Consider the following 16561-nt stretch of genomic DNA (forward strand, 5'->3'; position numbering starts at 1 on the left):
TGGTTCAGTGTCAACTTGTTAATGTGCGGGGGGCACCGGTGTCAAGGTAATTGAGGTAATTATGCACATGTAGGTAGAGTTATTAAAGTGACTATGCATAGATAATAACAGAGAGTAAGGGCAGCGTGGGGGGGCAATGCAAATAGTCTGGGTAGCCATTTGATTAGCTGTTCAGGAGTCTTATGGCTTAGGGGTAGAATCTGTTTAGAAGCCTCTTGGACCTAGACTTGGCGCTCTGGTACCGCTTGCCGTGCGGTAGCAAAGAGAACAGTCTATGACTAGTGTGGCTGGAGTCTTTGACAATTTTTAGGGCCTTCCTGTGACACCACCTGGTATAGAGGTCCTGTATGGCAGGAAGCTTGGCTCCGGTGATGTACTGGGCCGTACGAACTACCCTCTGTAGTGCCTTGCGGTCGGAGGCAGAGCAGTTGCCATACCAGGCAGTGATGCAACCCGTCAGGATGCTCTCAATGGTGCCGCTGTAAAACCTTTTGAGGATCTGGGGACCCATGCCAAATCTTTTCAGCCTCCAGACAGTGAGAAAACAATCACAATATCAGAGGGAGATGTCATGACAGTGAGCACTTCCAAGTATATTTTGTCTCTCTGAAAACATCAGGGATGGTTTTGAAATGTCAAATACTGACACAATAAACACTGTTTTCAATCTAGGAGGCTTGGACACAAAGCAAGACTGTCATCAAGAAATGCCAACTGCAAACAAAGTCTAAACAGACTGGATCATTTCAGAGAATGCAGTCTAACACAAAACATGAAACGTAGTATGGAGTTTATATATAGTGCCTTCGGAAAGTATTCAGACCCCTTGACTTTTTCCACATTTTGTTAGGTTACAGCCTTATTCTAAAATGTATTAAATTGTTATCAATCTACACAAAATAACCAATAATGACAAAGCAAAAATAAAAACACTGAAATATCACATTTACATAAGTATTGAGACCCTTTACTCAGTACTTTGTTGAAGCACAGTCTTCTTGGGTATGACGCTACAAGAAAATTACAGTACACCTGTAATTGGGGAGTTTCTCCCAGGTTTCAAATCAAATCAAATTGTATATGTCACATACACATGGTCACATACAGATGTTAATACAAGTGTAGCGAAATGCTTGTGCTTCTGGTTCCCGACAGTGCAGTATCATCTAACAAGTAATCTAACAGTTCCCCAATAACTACCGAATACACACAAATCTAAAAGCCTAATATTCTCTTCAGATCCTCTCTAGCTCTGTTAGGTTGGATGGGGTGCTTTGCTGGACAGCTATTTTCAGGTCACTCCAGAGATGTTAGACCAGGTACAAATCCGAGCTGGCTGGCCCACTCAAGGACATTAAGAGAATTGTTCTGAAGCCACTCCGGCATTGTCTTGGCTGTGATCTTAGGGTCGTTGTGCTGTTGGAAGGTGAACCTTCGCCCCCAGTCTGAGGACCTGAGCGCTCTGAAGCAGGTTTTCATAAAGGATCTCTCTGTACTTTGCTCCATTCATCTTTGCCTCAATCCTGACTAGTCTCCCAGTCCCTGCCTCTGAAAAAAATCCCCACAGCATAATGTTGCCACCACCATGCTTCACTGTAGGGATGGTGCCAGGTTTCCTCCAGACGTGACACTTAGCATTTTATTTTTACCTTCATTTTACTAGGCAAGTCAGTTAAGAAAAAATTCTTATTTTCAATGGTAGCCTAGGAACAGTGGGTTAACTGCCTTGTTCAGGGTCAGAACAACAGATTTGTACCTTGTCAGCTCGAGGATTCAATCTTGCATCCTTTCGGTTACTAGTCCAACGCTCTAACCACTAGGCTACGTTGCCGCCCAGGCATTCAGGTCCCATCAGACTAGATAATCTTGTTTTTCATCGTCTGAGAGACTTTAGGTGCCTTTTGACAAACTCAAAGCAGGCTGTCGTGTGCCTTTTACTGATGATTGTCTTCCATCTGGCCACTACCATAAAGGCCTGTGCTGTGGAGGTGGAGTGCTGCAGAGATGGTTGTCTTTCTGGAAAGTTCTCCCATCTCCACAGATGAAGTCTTGAGCTCTGTCAGAGTGACCATCGGGTTCTTGGTCACCTCCCTGACCATGGCCCTTCACCCCCAGTTGCTCAGTTTGGCCTGGAGGACAGCTCTAGAACGAGTCTTGGTCGTTCCAAACTTCTTCCATTTAAGAATGATGGAGGCTATCGTGTTCTTGGGGACCTTCAATGTTGCAGAAATGTTTTGCTACCCTTCCCCAGATCTGTGCCTCGACACAATCCTGTCTTGTAACTCTACGGACAATTCTTTCGACCTCATGGCTTGGTTTTTGCTCTGACATGCACTGTCAACTGTGGGACCTTATATAGACAGGTGTGTGCCTTTCCAAATCATGTCCAATCAATTGAATTTACCACTGGTAGTTGTAGAAACATCTGAAGGATGATCAATGGAAACAGGATGCACCTGACCTCAATGTTGAGTCTCATAGCAAAGGGTCTGAATTCTTATGTAAAAAGTTTTTTATTTTTAATAAAACCTGTTTTCACTTTGTCATTATGGGGTTTGTGGGTAGATTGGCTGTAATGTAACAAAATTAGGAAAAAGTTAAGGGGTCTGAATACTTTCCGAATATACTGTATATAGACATTGAGAGGATTCTGTCACAAAAGTTTCTCCTCTGATTTGACATTTCAAGGTAGTCACTTATGGTTTTGACGTTCATTACAATTTTTTCCCCCCTTTGTTTCGTTTGGGTTTGAGTATTCCATGGCACACACACAGTTTTCCCATTTGTCACAAAATACAATTTGTGAGTCTCTTTGGATCAAGCAGCAGGCAGAGTGATGCAAATACAAAGAGTTGGTTTTTCATGTTTGATATCAATTCAAGTATTGTTTTCCACATTTTGCCCACTGGGTCTGGCAATATTTTTGGTCTTTATTATAGACCAGTCACACTGAGATCCTTTTTGTCATGGGTTGTGTTCATTGTTATTTGTGGCACGCTTTGTTTTTAATTTATTGAATAAATGTCAGATTCTCCCTAGGAGAGGTGGGTGTGGAGTCAGGCGCAGGAGACCACAACAGCAGCCACTAAGAAACAGGAACGCAGTCCAGTCGAACACGGAGGAAACCACTCCTCTGACTAAACTAACGTGCGGGAAAACAGTCCCGTGAAAACACCTGTTTAACAGAACAAACAAAACGCAACGCAACCCAAACATACGACAGATACACAAACAATCCAGCACAAAACCTAGCGTGTAGGGCGAGATTAAATACCCCACTGATTAGCCTAAACTAGACACAGGTGAACACAAGACAGACAAAACCAAACGAAAAAGAAAAGGGATCGTGGCAGCTAGTAGACCGGCGACGACGACCGCCGAGCGCCGCCCGAACAGGGAGAGGAGCCACCTTCGGTGGAAGTCATGACAATAAATCTTGTTTTATACATCAGGCAGCAAAATTGCCACGTATTCATTACACTAGCGAGCACTAAACCGTTACAGTCAATCTGCAGGTACATTAACTATTCTTAAAGTAATTATCCACTGTAAGTACAGGCACAGGTAAACAGAATAGTCAACTGGAGGCCAATGTTTTGATACGGCGAACGTCTCTTGAAGGGTATTTGTGCTCTTAAGAATTCCCCAATTCGTAGTCGTGTTCTAGTTTGCGTAGTGTCCACTGTCCTAGTCACCCCAAGGCAGAAACGTCAGCAGTGACAATACAAGTATGACTCAAGCTGTAAACAAGGGTATGGATCCAATTTCTAGGTCCCAGACAGGTGTTTCCAATATACTCATGGAGCATGTATTTCATATTTGAGAGTACTTTGTTACTTTTTCTTTGTAACCATTATACTTATTTCTGTTGGGTAACAATGATGAGAGTACTGTGTTTGAATATTTCGAGATTCAATTTGAATGAACCCCTTATTCATTATTTGTTCTTTATCTTGTTGTTCTGTTCTTGGTCCGTGGTTCTACTCTGGATGCCAAAACTGAAAGTCTACTCACCCGTTTGTGACAATCCATGAGAATGAGGCGCTGGTGTCCAAAAAGGTAACATATAACATCTATTGAGACTATGTTGAGACGCTGCATTAAATAACCCATTCTGCAATCATAGTGGGGAGTCTGACATTTTTGAATGCTTTGTATTATTATGACATAATAGCCTTGTATTTAGAATGCACTACTGAATATATTAAAATCATTATACAAATTCAACGCTAATGGCATTGCTAATGTCAGTGCTTTGTCCAGTAATTGCTCCTTTATCCAGCTGTATGCTCAGGACCAAGGTGGTTTGGGTTACTTTTCTTGCACCTCAATTAATAGACTATTTCACAGAGACAGACTTGAACAGACACTTAACAGACACCTTATTTAATACTTTAACAAAGGGCCTTCAGCCTTGTCCCCATTGACTTTGCATTGCCATTACTTCCTTTTTTCATCTGATGTTTGCTTCCTGAAGTTGTCACCTACTGTTTCTAGGATATAGCATCATGAAAGTTGGAAGTGCTTCTTCCCTCACTTAAAGATGCATTACAGATGTTTTTCTTTACTTTTACGGAGTGGCTGCTCTTCCCCATAGCTAAACAACCGAACCTTCTGCACATGTGAGGGATTCTCTACTTGATGCAAAAAAAATGTAGGTTGTTGCTGCTTCCTCTTTCCTGTTCTCACTTCCCCTCAGTGGCGGATTGGCCACCTGGCAAATATTTTTACGCAATTTCTCTATTATACAAATCAATAATTTTTGGGATTAGATTTTTATTTAGTCATATGCATAGGGTCGCAGATGTAGTTGCAGTGTACAGTGAAATTCTGAAGCTCTGTGCTGCAACAGTGCGTAGGGGGGTTGGGAGCTATTCAGCAGCCTGATGTTTCTGGGGTAGAAGCTATTGGCCAGTCTGTTAGTTTTAGCCATGATGCTAATGTGTGATTGAAGTGGGGAGAACAGGCCATGGTTCAGGTAGCTGAGGTCCTTGAGGATCTTATTGGCCTTCCTGCGACACCTGGTGTTTTAGGTGTCCTGTAGGCCGGGCAGTGTGCACCCAATGGTGCGTTCGGCTGAGTGTACCACCCTCTGTAGTGCCTGGTACAGCCTGGAGTTGCTGTACCAGGCTGTGATGCAGCCCGACAGTATGCTCTCGATGGTGCTTCTGTAGAACACTAGAACACTGTGAGGGCCCTCGGGGACATGCCCAATTTCTATAGCCTCCTGAGGTTAAAGAGTTGCTGTTGTACATTCTTCACCATGATGTCCGTTTGGTTTGACCATTTCAGCTCCTCAGAGATGTGTACGCCGAGGAACTTTAACTTTTTGACCGTCTCCACGGCGATCCCGTTGATTGAGATGGGGCGTACTCAGCCTGGTTCCTCCTGAAGTCCATAATCAGCTTCTTTGTTTTGCTAACATTGAGGGAGAGGTTGTTTACTTGGCACCACACCGTCAGAGTGCCTACCTCCTCCCTGGAGTCTGTCTCGTCATTGTTGGTAATCGGGCCTACTACTGTCGTGTCGTCAGTGAACTTGATAATGGAGTTGGACCTGTGTGAGGCCACGCAGACGTAGTATACAGGGAGTAGAGGAGGTGACTGAGGACGCACCCTAATGGGGTCCCCATATTGAGGATCAGTGTGGAGGAGGTGATGTTGCCTAACTTCACCACCTGGGGCGGTGTGTCAGGAAATCTTTTGGCTGATCAGAAGGCAACGGCCCTACCAAGATGGCCCTACCAAGATGGCCCTACCAAGATGGGCCGGCCCGGTTTTCTGATAGGCTGAGCTGAGGTCATGCATGCTCAAATTCAAAGTAAATCGCAGCATCAGTAAAGAGACCTGCTCTGACTGTCATCAGGTAGACAGCCAAGGTAATGGATCTTAAAAAACGGAAAGGTTGCCTATGAACGTAGAAAGAGCTCATTATATATTGTCACCTTACTTAAAACGTAACATTTTGGGGCGCTGAAACCATGATTTGGTCACAGTGAGTTGGTGGCACACGCAGTGCTGTGGGTTGATGTGGATAAAATGCCAGGGCTGAATTCTTATCCCAGTCCACCCATGCTCCCCCTGCACATGACCAGATGTCTTTGTCTGTTGTACAAACTGTTGTAACTATAAACAACCTTTCTCTGTTGTACCTTTAATAAAATCACATTTACGGCCCACAAACATTGTAACCTATGTGTGGCAGACTGATCACTTCAATTGACAGGCATGTTGTTTTAGTCAAACTCTGGCTCATAGCCTACCGCCTACACGGCGTGGGAACGTTTGGCTCTGAATTTGCTCACAAAACGACACTGTACATAATTCAAGAATATCTTAATGCATATTCCAATGAAACTGATTGAGATCAAATGGTTGGCATGCAGATGCTGAATGGATGTATCACCGGCAAAATGTGAAGAATTATCATTCACGATGGATAAAGTGAGAAACGTAAAGTGAGGGTAGGGTGATCAGCAGCTATGCAAAACAATGTGTGCATAAAGTAAAGTTTAAGTAACACATGCTCAGAACGTGATCCGGCTGTTTATCTCTGGGGAAAGAGCCTTCCAGGGGTGCGAGACAGGGAGGGAACGGGGGTGGGATGGGGCGTACTTTTTAGCCTGTAGTTTTGAAAATAGCAAGCCAAGAGGGGTCCCAAAAAAAGTTTTACAACATCACATATGTATATCATGTCAATCGTATAAGAATTTAATAAAATGCCCATATGGACCATACATTGACACATCAAGTTCAAAACATGAGGTTTAAAAAATACAGAAGTATTTTTCAGTCCTCTGTAACAAGTGTTTCAGTAGCTCTCACACCAGATTGGAGTTAATAGATTAAATGGTTATATAACGTCTCAACACAATTTTGTTAACAAAACTGCAATTATGGAAGTCCTTGCTTATTTTCTGTCGATGCTTTTCCATTTGCAATGGATTTGGGTCTGTGAGAGCAGGTGAATTGGTGCTCTGTCCAATCAATGACTATAATTGTCAATTACCGTAGGTCCGTGACAGTAAATACCACCACACATTGCAGTGTCCTAAGATGCTGGTTGTGAGGATAAAAATTCTGAACAAATTCAACTGCAGACTAAACTGTAACAAGAATGTTACTATTCAATTATAACATCTTCAGTAGTTTTGCAGAGTTACTGAAATCACAGCTCATAATTATTTTCTCATTGGCACAGACACTGACATCTCTTTTTCAACAGTAACATCATATTTTTTGTCTGTAGCTTGAAAACACACTTTTGGGAAAGCTGGGGGCAGATGGCATCATAAGCTCTGGCAACCTGGCCTTGAACACAGAGATGAACAGTGAGAATAACTTAACAACAGAAGAGGAAGACAACATCTCAATCTCCTCACTGCTGATTACTGAATCTGAGGAGCCGAACGCTAACCCTGCAAAAGATGGATCCTGGCAAGGTGGTGCGACCTCTTTCAACCTTACCAAGGTGAAGATGGAAGCCTTTGAGACGCACATTTAATTTTTTGTGACGTAAATGGATGACAAAACAGAACGGGGTAGAAATTAAGGCAACACTTTATTTGAAGTGTCCGTAATAAACCATTTATAAGGCATTAATGAAGTGTGTTAACCATTTATTAATCTTCACTCCCACATTTATAAACCTTTTACTAATCATTAGTTATGAAGTCTTTTTGCAGCCCCTAATCTAAAGTGAGTGCTATATAAGCTTTACAAATACCGTATCAATGTTTTGAGTGACCAGTGTAATTTCTCACAAAAAGATGGGCATGCCATTGGTAGACATTCCAGCAGTACCAGGTAAAAGAACAAGCACACAACACAGGATAGTTGCTAACATTTATGAATGTGGGAGTAATGATTAATAAATGGTGAGTACTGTTTGTAATCGCATTATAAATAGTTTATAAATGCCTTATTAATGGTTTATTACGGACGTTTCAAATAAAGTGTTACAGAGAGTCATTCCCTATAGTATTGACAAAGAGGACTTCTGATCATTATTAGCAGATGTGACAGCATGCAATAAATTCAACTGCTTTTGCTATTGTATAAACATTTATGGAATGCAACATTTTTCTGGAGATTGTGAAACTACATGCTCCACTGGGATGAAAGAGAATCCTTTTTGAAGTGATTGATATAATTACTTAATCATTCTGACTTGTATTTTGGGATAAATTAGTTTGTTCCAACATTGAATAAAATATTTCGTCATCTTTTCAAAAATTACTGATTACTGACCTTAATACATGCGAATAAACATTTTATTATACATAATGCAAGTACATCTATGTGGTGTTGGTGTTGTACCTGTGTGTCCCTGTGATTTCTTTGTACTGACTCAGGACATAACTAATTGAAACATTTCTCATTTTGACAAATTGTATATGTTATTCTACTTTACAGCATCTCTCTACCCATTTCCACTTCAGAGTTGTCAATACTTTGCACTACATACAATTAACTAAATTATAGTTAATTACAGTTTTAATTACATAACAGTGGACACATTTCTCCAGACAAGAAGCCTAGATCAAGTTAATTACAGTGGCGACCATAGTTGCTACTATATTTAGTTCTGATTGCACCATGCATGTTAAATATACTTTTTCCTCGTGTATTTTTTCCGTCAATCCTCGATATTCCCGAACGAAACTGCGCACATCCACAGAGAATTTCAATCTCTAAAGCAGGGATCATCAACTAGTTTCTTGAGTGGATGGTCGGGGGGCCAAAAATTATAACCAATAATTTGTAGACTGCAAATTCACTGCAAGAAGCCCAAACAGATATAATATTTGACAAAAATATAATCATTTAAAACCTTGCTTATATCTATATGCTATTACATCTACACTACATGACCAAAAGTATGTGGACACCTGCTCGGCGAACAGCTCATTCCAAAATCATGGGCATTAACAGCATCCACTCTTCTGGGAAGGCTTTCCACTAGATGTTGGAACATTTCTGTGGGGACCTGCTTCCATTCAGCCACAAGGGCATTAGTGAGGTCGGGCACTGATTTTGGGCGATTAGGCCAGGCTCGCAATCGGCATTCCAATTCATCCGATCTCGACAAACCATTTCTGTATGGATCTCACCTTGTGCACATGGGAATTGTCATGCTGAAACAGGAAAGGGCCTTCCCTATCAGGTATCAAGGTAAGACCCAGATGCAGAACATGTCGAAGTAACAATGTTCATTACAGCAACAGGGGCAAAGGTACAGGACGGCAGGCAGGGTCAGGGGCAGGCAGAGTGGTCAGGTTGGTACAGGGGCAGGGGCAGGCAGAGTGGTCAGGTGGGTACAGGGTCAGGGGCAGGCAGAGTGGTCAGGTGGGTACAGGGTCAGAACAGGCAAGGGTCAAAACCAGGAGAAGGAGAAAAGAGAGACTGGGGATAAGCAGGAGCTGACACAAAAATATTGGTTGACTTGACAAACAAGACGAACTGGCAACGTACAAACAGAGAACACAGGTATAAATACACAGGGGATAATGTGGAAGATGGGCGACACTTGGAGGGGGGTGGAGACAATCACAAAGACAGGTGAAACAGATCAGGGTGTGACACTTCCCCAAACTGTTGCCACAAAGTTGGAAGCACAGAATCGTCTAGAATGTCATTGTATGCTGTAGCGTTAAGATTTACCTTCACTGGAACTAAGGGACTTAGCCCAAACCATGAATAACAGCCCCAGACCATGGTTCCTGTTTCACCAAACTTTACAGTTGGCATACATTGGGGCAGGTAGTATTTTCCTGGCATCTGCCAAATCCAGATTTGTCTGTTGGACGACCAGATGATGAAGCATGATTCATCACTCCAGAGAACGCGTTTCCACTTCTCCACTTCACCTTTCAGCAATGGGTGTGGCTGAAATAGCCGATTCCACTACTTTTGCATATATAGTGTATCTCTCTATTATATGTGGGAATACTTTGGATTTCCAAAATTAAAATCACCCGGAGATGATTTGCTGGTGTTTTAACAGTCATATGTCCAACAATAAAACACTTTTTTGGGGGGGGTCAAATAAAATCACCTGTTCAGTTGGGGAACCCTGCTCTAAAGGCTTATCAAGCGACTCTCCGATCCATTCAGCGGTTTTCTTTAACAACGATAGGCCTCAAAAATTTGCATTCTAATATAGAGAACCACTGAACAGACATTGAAGAAATCCAACAGAGTTGTCAACATCCATTTGAATATTTAAAAAAATGTGTTGTTGATATGATTAAAAACAATCTTTAAGTTTGGACTGCTATATTCAAAATGATGGACAGCTACAATTGCACATGTTAAAGGTAGACTCAGCGAAATGACGTTGCCACAAACAGCACCTCAGATATTGAGATGACCGAGATGCAAGACTTCACACGTAGTATCTGTGCTTGTGCAGGGGTTCACGTCACACTGTTCCCAGCGTGGTAGCCTTGGCATCAAAACAGAGGAGGGGTTGAGCCTCGCGCTTCAACACTCTTAGTTGTTACGGAAATTGACCCCACTATGCTGTTTACTTTCTGAATCTACTGGGTATCGCTAGTTCTAATACTGTATGTCAAATGCTAATTCAGCTAATTCATATTTGTTGAAGGAGAAAAATATTATTTATAGAAATGGTATCACATACATCCTCACTCAAGTCAACCAGCGTATGTTGATTGTATATCTATTGTACATCGAGTATACAAAACATTAAGAACAACTGCGCTTTCCATTGACATAGATCAGGTAAATCCAGGTGAATCTATGATCCCTTATTGATGTCACTTGTTAAAGCCACTCCAATAAGTGTAGATGAAGGGGAGGAGACAGGTTTTAAAGAAGGATTTTTAGGCCTTGAGACAGTTGAGACATGGGAATGTGTATGTGTGTCATTCAGAGGGTGAATAGGCTAGACAAAAAATTAAGTGCTTTTGAACGGGGTATGGTACTAGGTGCACTGGTTTGTGTCAAGAACTGCAACGCTGTTGGGTTTTTCACACTCAACAGTTTCAAGAATGTACATGTGTATCAAGAATTGTCCACCACCCAAAGGACATCCAGCCAACTTGACACAACTGTGGGAAGCATTGGAGTCAATATGGGCAACCATCCCTGTGGAACACTTTTGACACATTGTAGAGTCATGCCCCAACGAATATAAGGCTGTTGACGAATTGAGGTATTTGTGCTTTAGGCTAGAAACAGCCCAACAAATTCTAAAGAAAGATACAACTCTGACGCACATTTTTGTTTTGTGTCTATGGCATTGACTGTCAATGAGTCATAAATATGTTTAAATGTTTTTACTTTGCTTTGAATGGGAATTAAAAGTCATCCTGTAACATGTGTGAGTCAGTTGCCATCAGTTGAGCTATACAGTCTCTGAAAACTGCACAAAGTAAAGGCCTTAAGCATTACATTTTGGTTGTGTAATTAAAACATCCGAATAAAGGAATTTCTACCTCCAACTTGGCACGTACGAAAATGTCCAATTTTGAAATGTGCACCAAAGTTTTACAGCAAACTCAGCTTATTACACCTGCTACAGCTATTGATGTTCATAGGTCAAATTTGGAATATCCTGTCTTTTTGGGGTATTGTCAACACTAAATATGTTAAACAGTTAAAATGTAGTTTTTGTGTTTAATTGTACATATAAAACTAAAAACATATACATTGTATCAATCCAGAGCATCCTGGACGAGCCCTTATATATTACGAAACCATCTAGCTAGCCTAATGATATTGCTGCTCACGCTAAGTCTAGGGGTCCTAGGCCTAGCTAAATGGTCTGTAACCAAGTTTTCCGTGAAAAGTCAGAGAATGTGGACTCGTTGAGAGCGTCGATTGGCTAATGGCGAACAAGTTGCATCATCCATTAAAGAAAAGTACAGCTATCATGCTCGGAAATGAGTTACAGTATAGTATTCAAAAACCATAGGAATAGATTGGTTTTTATGAATGCTATTTTTGTATATTTTCTTTGTATATTTGTATTTTGTATGTAACATCTAACATATTTTCTGCTGAAAATGCTGTTATCAAGTTAATTCCCTTAGTATGTGATGTCGGAGTTCACAATGTGGGAGAAGTTGGAGCACAGGTATGATAGACAAGTTTCCCACTAGTAATTACAAGATGGAGGGGGGTTTCAGTGGATTTTTTCCATATGCTCGTATTTATACATTTATGAGATGTCATGAACACAGCATAATTGTGCTCAAAATAACTAAATTACCTTAACTCAAAACATCCCTCTGGAGAAGAGCTATAGGTCGCTAAAAATTCATTAACCTCGTCTGGTGCAGAACGATACAAACTGAAATTATTAGACTGTGTATTGGAATCCTGAGCACATCTCCTCTGAATTAATTGTTTTAAGTCTGGACTCTTTAGTCAATGTAATGCTCGTCGACGTCACTTCTTTCAGCCTCGAATTCATCCTTTTACTTCTCTTCAACATCCAATCAGATACACACTGATTATACAGTGCATTCGGAAAGTATTCAGACCCCTTGACTTTTTCCACATTTTGTTACGTTACAGCCTTATTCTAAAATGTATCAATCTACACACAATAACACATAATGACAAAGCAAAAACAGGTTTTTAGACAATTTTGTGAATGTGTTTTAAATTTAAAAAATGAAATATCACAGTTACATAAGTATTCAGACCGTTTACTCTGTACTTTGTTAAAGTTCCTTTGGCAACTATTACAGCCTCAAGTATTCTTGGGTATGATGCTACAAGCTTGGCACACCTGTATTTGGGGAGTTTCTCCCATTCTTCTCTGCAGATCCTCTCAAGCTCTATCAGGTTGGATGGGGAGCGTTTCTGCACAGCTATTTATAGAGATGTTCGATTGGGTTCAAGTCCGGTCTCTGGCTGGGCCACTCAAGGACATTCAGAGACTTGTCCCGAAGCCACTCCTGCATTGTCTTGGCTGTGTGCTTTGGGTTGTTGTCCTGTTGGAAGGTGAACCTTCGCCTCAGTCTGAGGTCCTGAGCGCTCTAGAGCAGGTTTTCATAAAGGATCTCTCTGTACTTTCCTCCGTTCATCTTTCCCTCGATCATGACTAGTCCCCCAGTCCCTGTCGCTGAAAAACATCCCCACAGCATGATGCAACCACCACCATGCTTCAATTCAAATAAAATACAATTTTATTTGTCACATGCGTCGAAAACAACAGGTGTAGACCATGCAGTGAAATGCTTACTTTCAAGCCCTTCACCAACAATGCAGTTTTAATAAAATGCCAAAAAAATGTAAGAGAGAAGAATAACAAATAATTAAATAGCAGCAGTAAATAACAATAGCGGGGCTATATACAGGGGTACCGAGTCAATGTGCAGCGGCACCGGTGTCAATGTAATTGAGGTAATATGTACATGTAGGTAGAGTTATTAAAGTGACTATGCATAGATAATAACAGAGAGTAGCAGCAGCGTAGAAGAGGGGGGCGAGGGGGCAATGCAAATAGTCTGGGTATTCATTTGATTAGATGTTCAGGGGTCTTATGGCTTAGCAGGTAGAAGCTGTTTATAAGCCTCTTGGACCTAGACTTGGCGCTCCGGTACCGCTTGCCGTGCGGTATCAGAGAGAACAGTCTATGACTAGAACAGTCTATGACAGTCTATGACTAGGGTGGTCTTTAACCATTTTTAGGGCCTTCCTCTGACATCGCCTGGTATAGAGGTCCTGGATGGCAGCGAGCTTGGCCCCGGTGATGTACTGGACCATACGCACTATCCTCTGTAGTGCCTTGCGGTTGGAGGCCGAGCAGTTACCATATCAGGCTGTGACGCACTCCGTCAGGATGCTCTAGATAGTGCCGCTGTAAAACCTTTTGAGGATCTGAGGACCCATGCCAAATCTTTTCAATCTCCTGAGGGGGAATAGGTTTTGTCGTGCCTTCCCCATGATGGTCTTGGTGTGCTTGAACCATGCTAGTTTGTTGGTGATGTGGACGCCAAGGAACTTGAAGCTCTCAACCTGCTCCACTTCAGCCCCATCGATGAGAATAGGGGCGTACTCCTTTTCCTGTAGTACACAATCATCTCCTTTGTCTTGATCACGTTGAGGGAGAGGTTGTTGTCCTTGCACCACACAGCCAGGTCTCTGACCTCCTCCCTATGGGCTGTCTCATCGTTGTCGGTGATCAGGCCTACCACTGTTGTGTCATCGGCAAACTTAATAATGGTGTTGGAGTCTGGCCTGGCCGTGCAGTCATGAGTTGTTACGTTCCCCAGTTTCTGTGTTGTGGTTTGTTAGGTGTGTGTTTCAGGATGGCTTCCTGAAATCCCCCCCCAAGCAGCTGATTGGTCGACTCCATGGCTAATTGGAGAGCTGACCCCGCCCCCTCGTCAGGACGCAGCTGTCTCCAATTACCAATGCCTTCTGAAGCTATGTAAAAACCAGTGTTCTGTTGCTCAAAAAGAAAGATCATTGCAGACAGATCATTGCTGAGAGATCATTGCTTAGAGAGGAGGTTGATGGCTGAGGGTCATTATGTTGGTGGTTGCTAAGAAAGATCATTGCAGACAGATCATTGCTGAGAGATCATTGCTGAGAGAGGAGGTTGATGGCTGAGGGTCATTATGTTGGTTGTTGCTAACAGAGATGGTTATGTTCTGTGGTTGTTGCTGAGAGAGAGAGCTGATTTGATGTCCTGTCTTGGTTGTGGCTCAGAGTGTAAAGGCAGTCATTGTTGTTCTCCTCCTCAAACGAGGACGAGCATGGATAGGACCAAGATGCGGATTGAGGGAAATAAGCCATCTTTTAATAAACACAGCAAACAAGACACTACAAAACTACAAAACAACAAAATGAGACTAACCTTCAACTGTCCTGTGAGGACACAGGAACAAACACCCACAAAAGCCTACTGCCTATGGCTACCTTAAATCTGGCTCCCAATCAGAGACAAATGAATGACAGCTGTCTCTGATTGAGACCCAATCTAGGCAGCCATAGACATAACTAGACAACCTAACAAACACTATCCCATACACATACAACACCCATGGACTAACCAAACACACACAACATACAATGCCCACCCCAACTCACGCCCTGACCAACTAAACATAATCAAAATAACATAAAAATAGGTCAGGAACGTGACATAACCCCCCCCCCTCAAGGTGCGTACTCCGAACGCACCACCAAAAGTCTAGGGGAGGGTCTGGGTGGGCATCTGTCCACGGTGGTGGCTCCGGCTCTGGACGCTGTCCCCACACCACCATAGTCACTCCCCGCTTCCGTATCCCCCACCCAATGACCACCCTCCAACTAAACCCACCTAACTGAATGGGCAGCACCGGGATAAGGGGCAGCACCGGGATAAGGGGCAGCACCGGGATAAGGGGCAGCACCGGGATAAGGGGCAGCACCGGGATAAGGGGCAGCACCGGGATAAGGGGCAGCACCGGGACAAGGGGCAGCACCGGGACAAGGGGCAGCACCGGGACAAGGGGCAGCACCGGGACAAGGGGCAGCACCGGGACAAGGGGCAGCACCGGGACAAGGGGCTCTGGCAGGTCCTGGCTGAGGGACTCTGGCAGGTCCTGGCTGAGGGACTCTGGCAGGTCCTGGCTGAGGGACTCTGGCAGGTCCTGGCTGAGGGACTCTGGCAGGTCCTGGCTGAGGGACTCTGGCAGGTCCTGGCTGAGGGACTCCGGCAGGTCCTGGCTGAGGGACTCCGGCAGGTCCTGGCTGAGGGACTCCGGCAGGTCCTGGCTGAGGGACTCCGGCAGGTCCTGGCTGAGGGACTCCGGCAGGTCCTGGCTGAGGGACTCCGGCAGGTCCTGGCTGAGGGACTCCGGCAGGTCCTGGCTGAGGGACTCCGGCAGGTCCTGGCTGAGGGACTCCGGCAGGTCCGGGCGTAGAGACTCCGGCAGGTCCGGGCGTAGGGACTCCGGCAGGTCCGGGCGTAGGGACTCCGGCAGGTCCGGGCGTAGGGACTCCGGCAGGTCCTGGCTGAGGGACTCCGGCAGGTCCGGGCGTAGGGACTCCGGCAGGTCCGGGCGTAGGGACTCCGGCAGGTCCTGGCTGAGGGACTCCGGCAGGTCCTGGCTGAGGGACTCCGGCAGGTCCTGGCTGAGGGACTCCGGCAGGTCCTGGCTGAGGGACTCCGGCAGGTCCTGGCTGAGGGACTCCGGCAGGTCCTGGCTGAGGGACTCCGGCAGGTCCTGGCTGAGGGACTCCGGCAGGTCCTGGCTGAGGGACTCCGGCAGGTCCTGGCTGGACGGCTCCGGCAGGTCCTGGCTGAGGGACCCCGGCAGGTCCTGGCTGGACGGCTCCGGCAGGTCCTGGCTGGACGGCTCCGGCAGGTCCTGGCTGGACGGCTCCGGCAGATCCTGGCTGGACGGCTCCGGCAGGTCCTGGCTGGACGGCTCCGGCAGGTCCTGGCTGGACGGCTCCGGCAGGTCATGGCAGGACGGCTCCGGCAGGTCATGGCAGGACGGCTCCGGCTGGTCATGGCAGGACGGCTCCGGCTGGTCATGGCAGGACGGCTCCGGCTGGTCATGGCAGGACGGCTCTGGCTGGTCATGGCAGGA

At 44.5% G+C, this 16561-nt stretch overlaps 1 protein-coding gene across 1 annotated transcript in view; it reads left to right on the top strand.

The window, feature by feature from the left end:
- Nucleotides 1–8257, top strand: part of mlip (muscular LMNA-interacting protein) — a 32912-nt gene extending 24655 nt beyond the window's left edge. Inside the window, exons 12-13 of the mRNA XM_055889844.1 lie at nucleotides 4006–4059; nucleotides 7249–8257. Coding sequence (XP_055745819.1) covers nucleotides 4006–4059; nucleotides 7249–7503 — 309 coding nt within the window. The 3' untranslated portion in view covers nucleotides 7504–8257. The remainder of the gene's footprint in view (nucleotides 1–4005; nucleotides 4060–7248) is intronic.
- The last annotated feature ends 8304 nt before the right edge of the window (nucleotides 8258–16561 follow it).

Source organism: Salvelinus fontinalis, chromosome 30 (assembly GCF_029448725.1).
Source record: "Salvelinus fontinalis isolate EN_2023a chromosome 30, ASM2944872v1, whole genome shotgun sequence".
Classification (NCBI taxonomy): Eukaryota; Metazoa; Chordata; class Actinopteri; order Salmoniformes; family Salmonidae; genus Salvelinus; species Salvelinus fontinalis.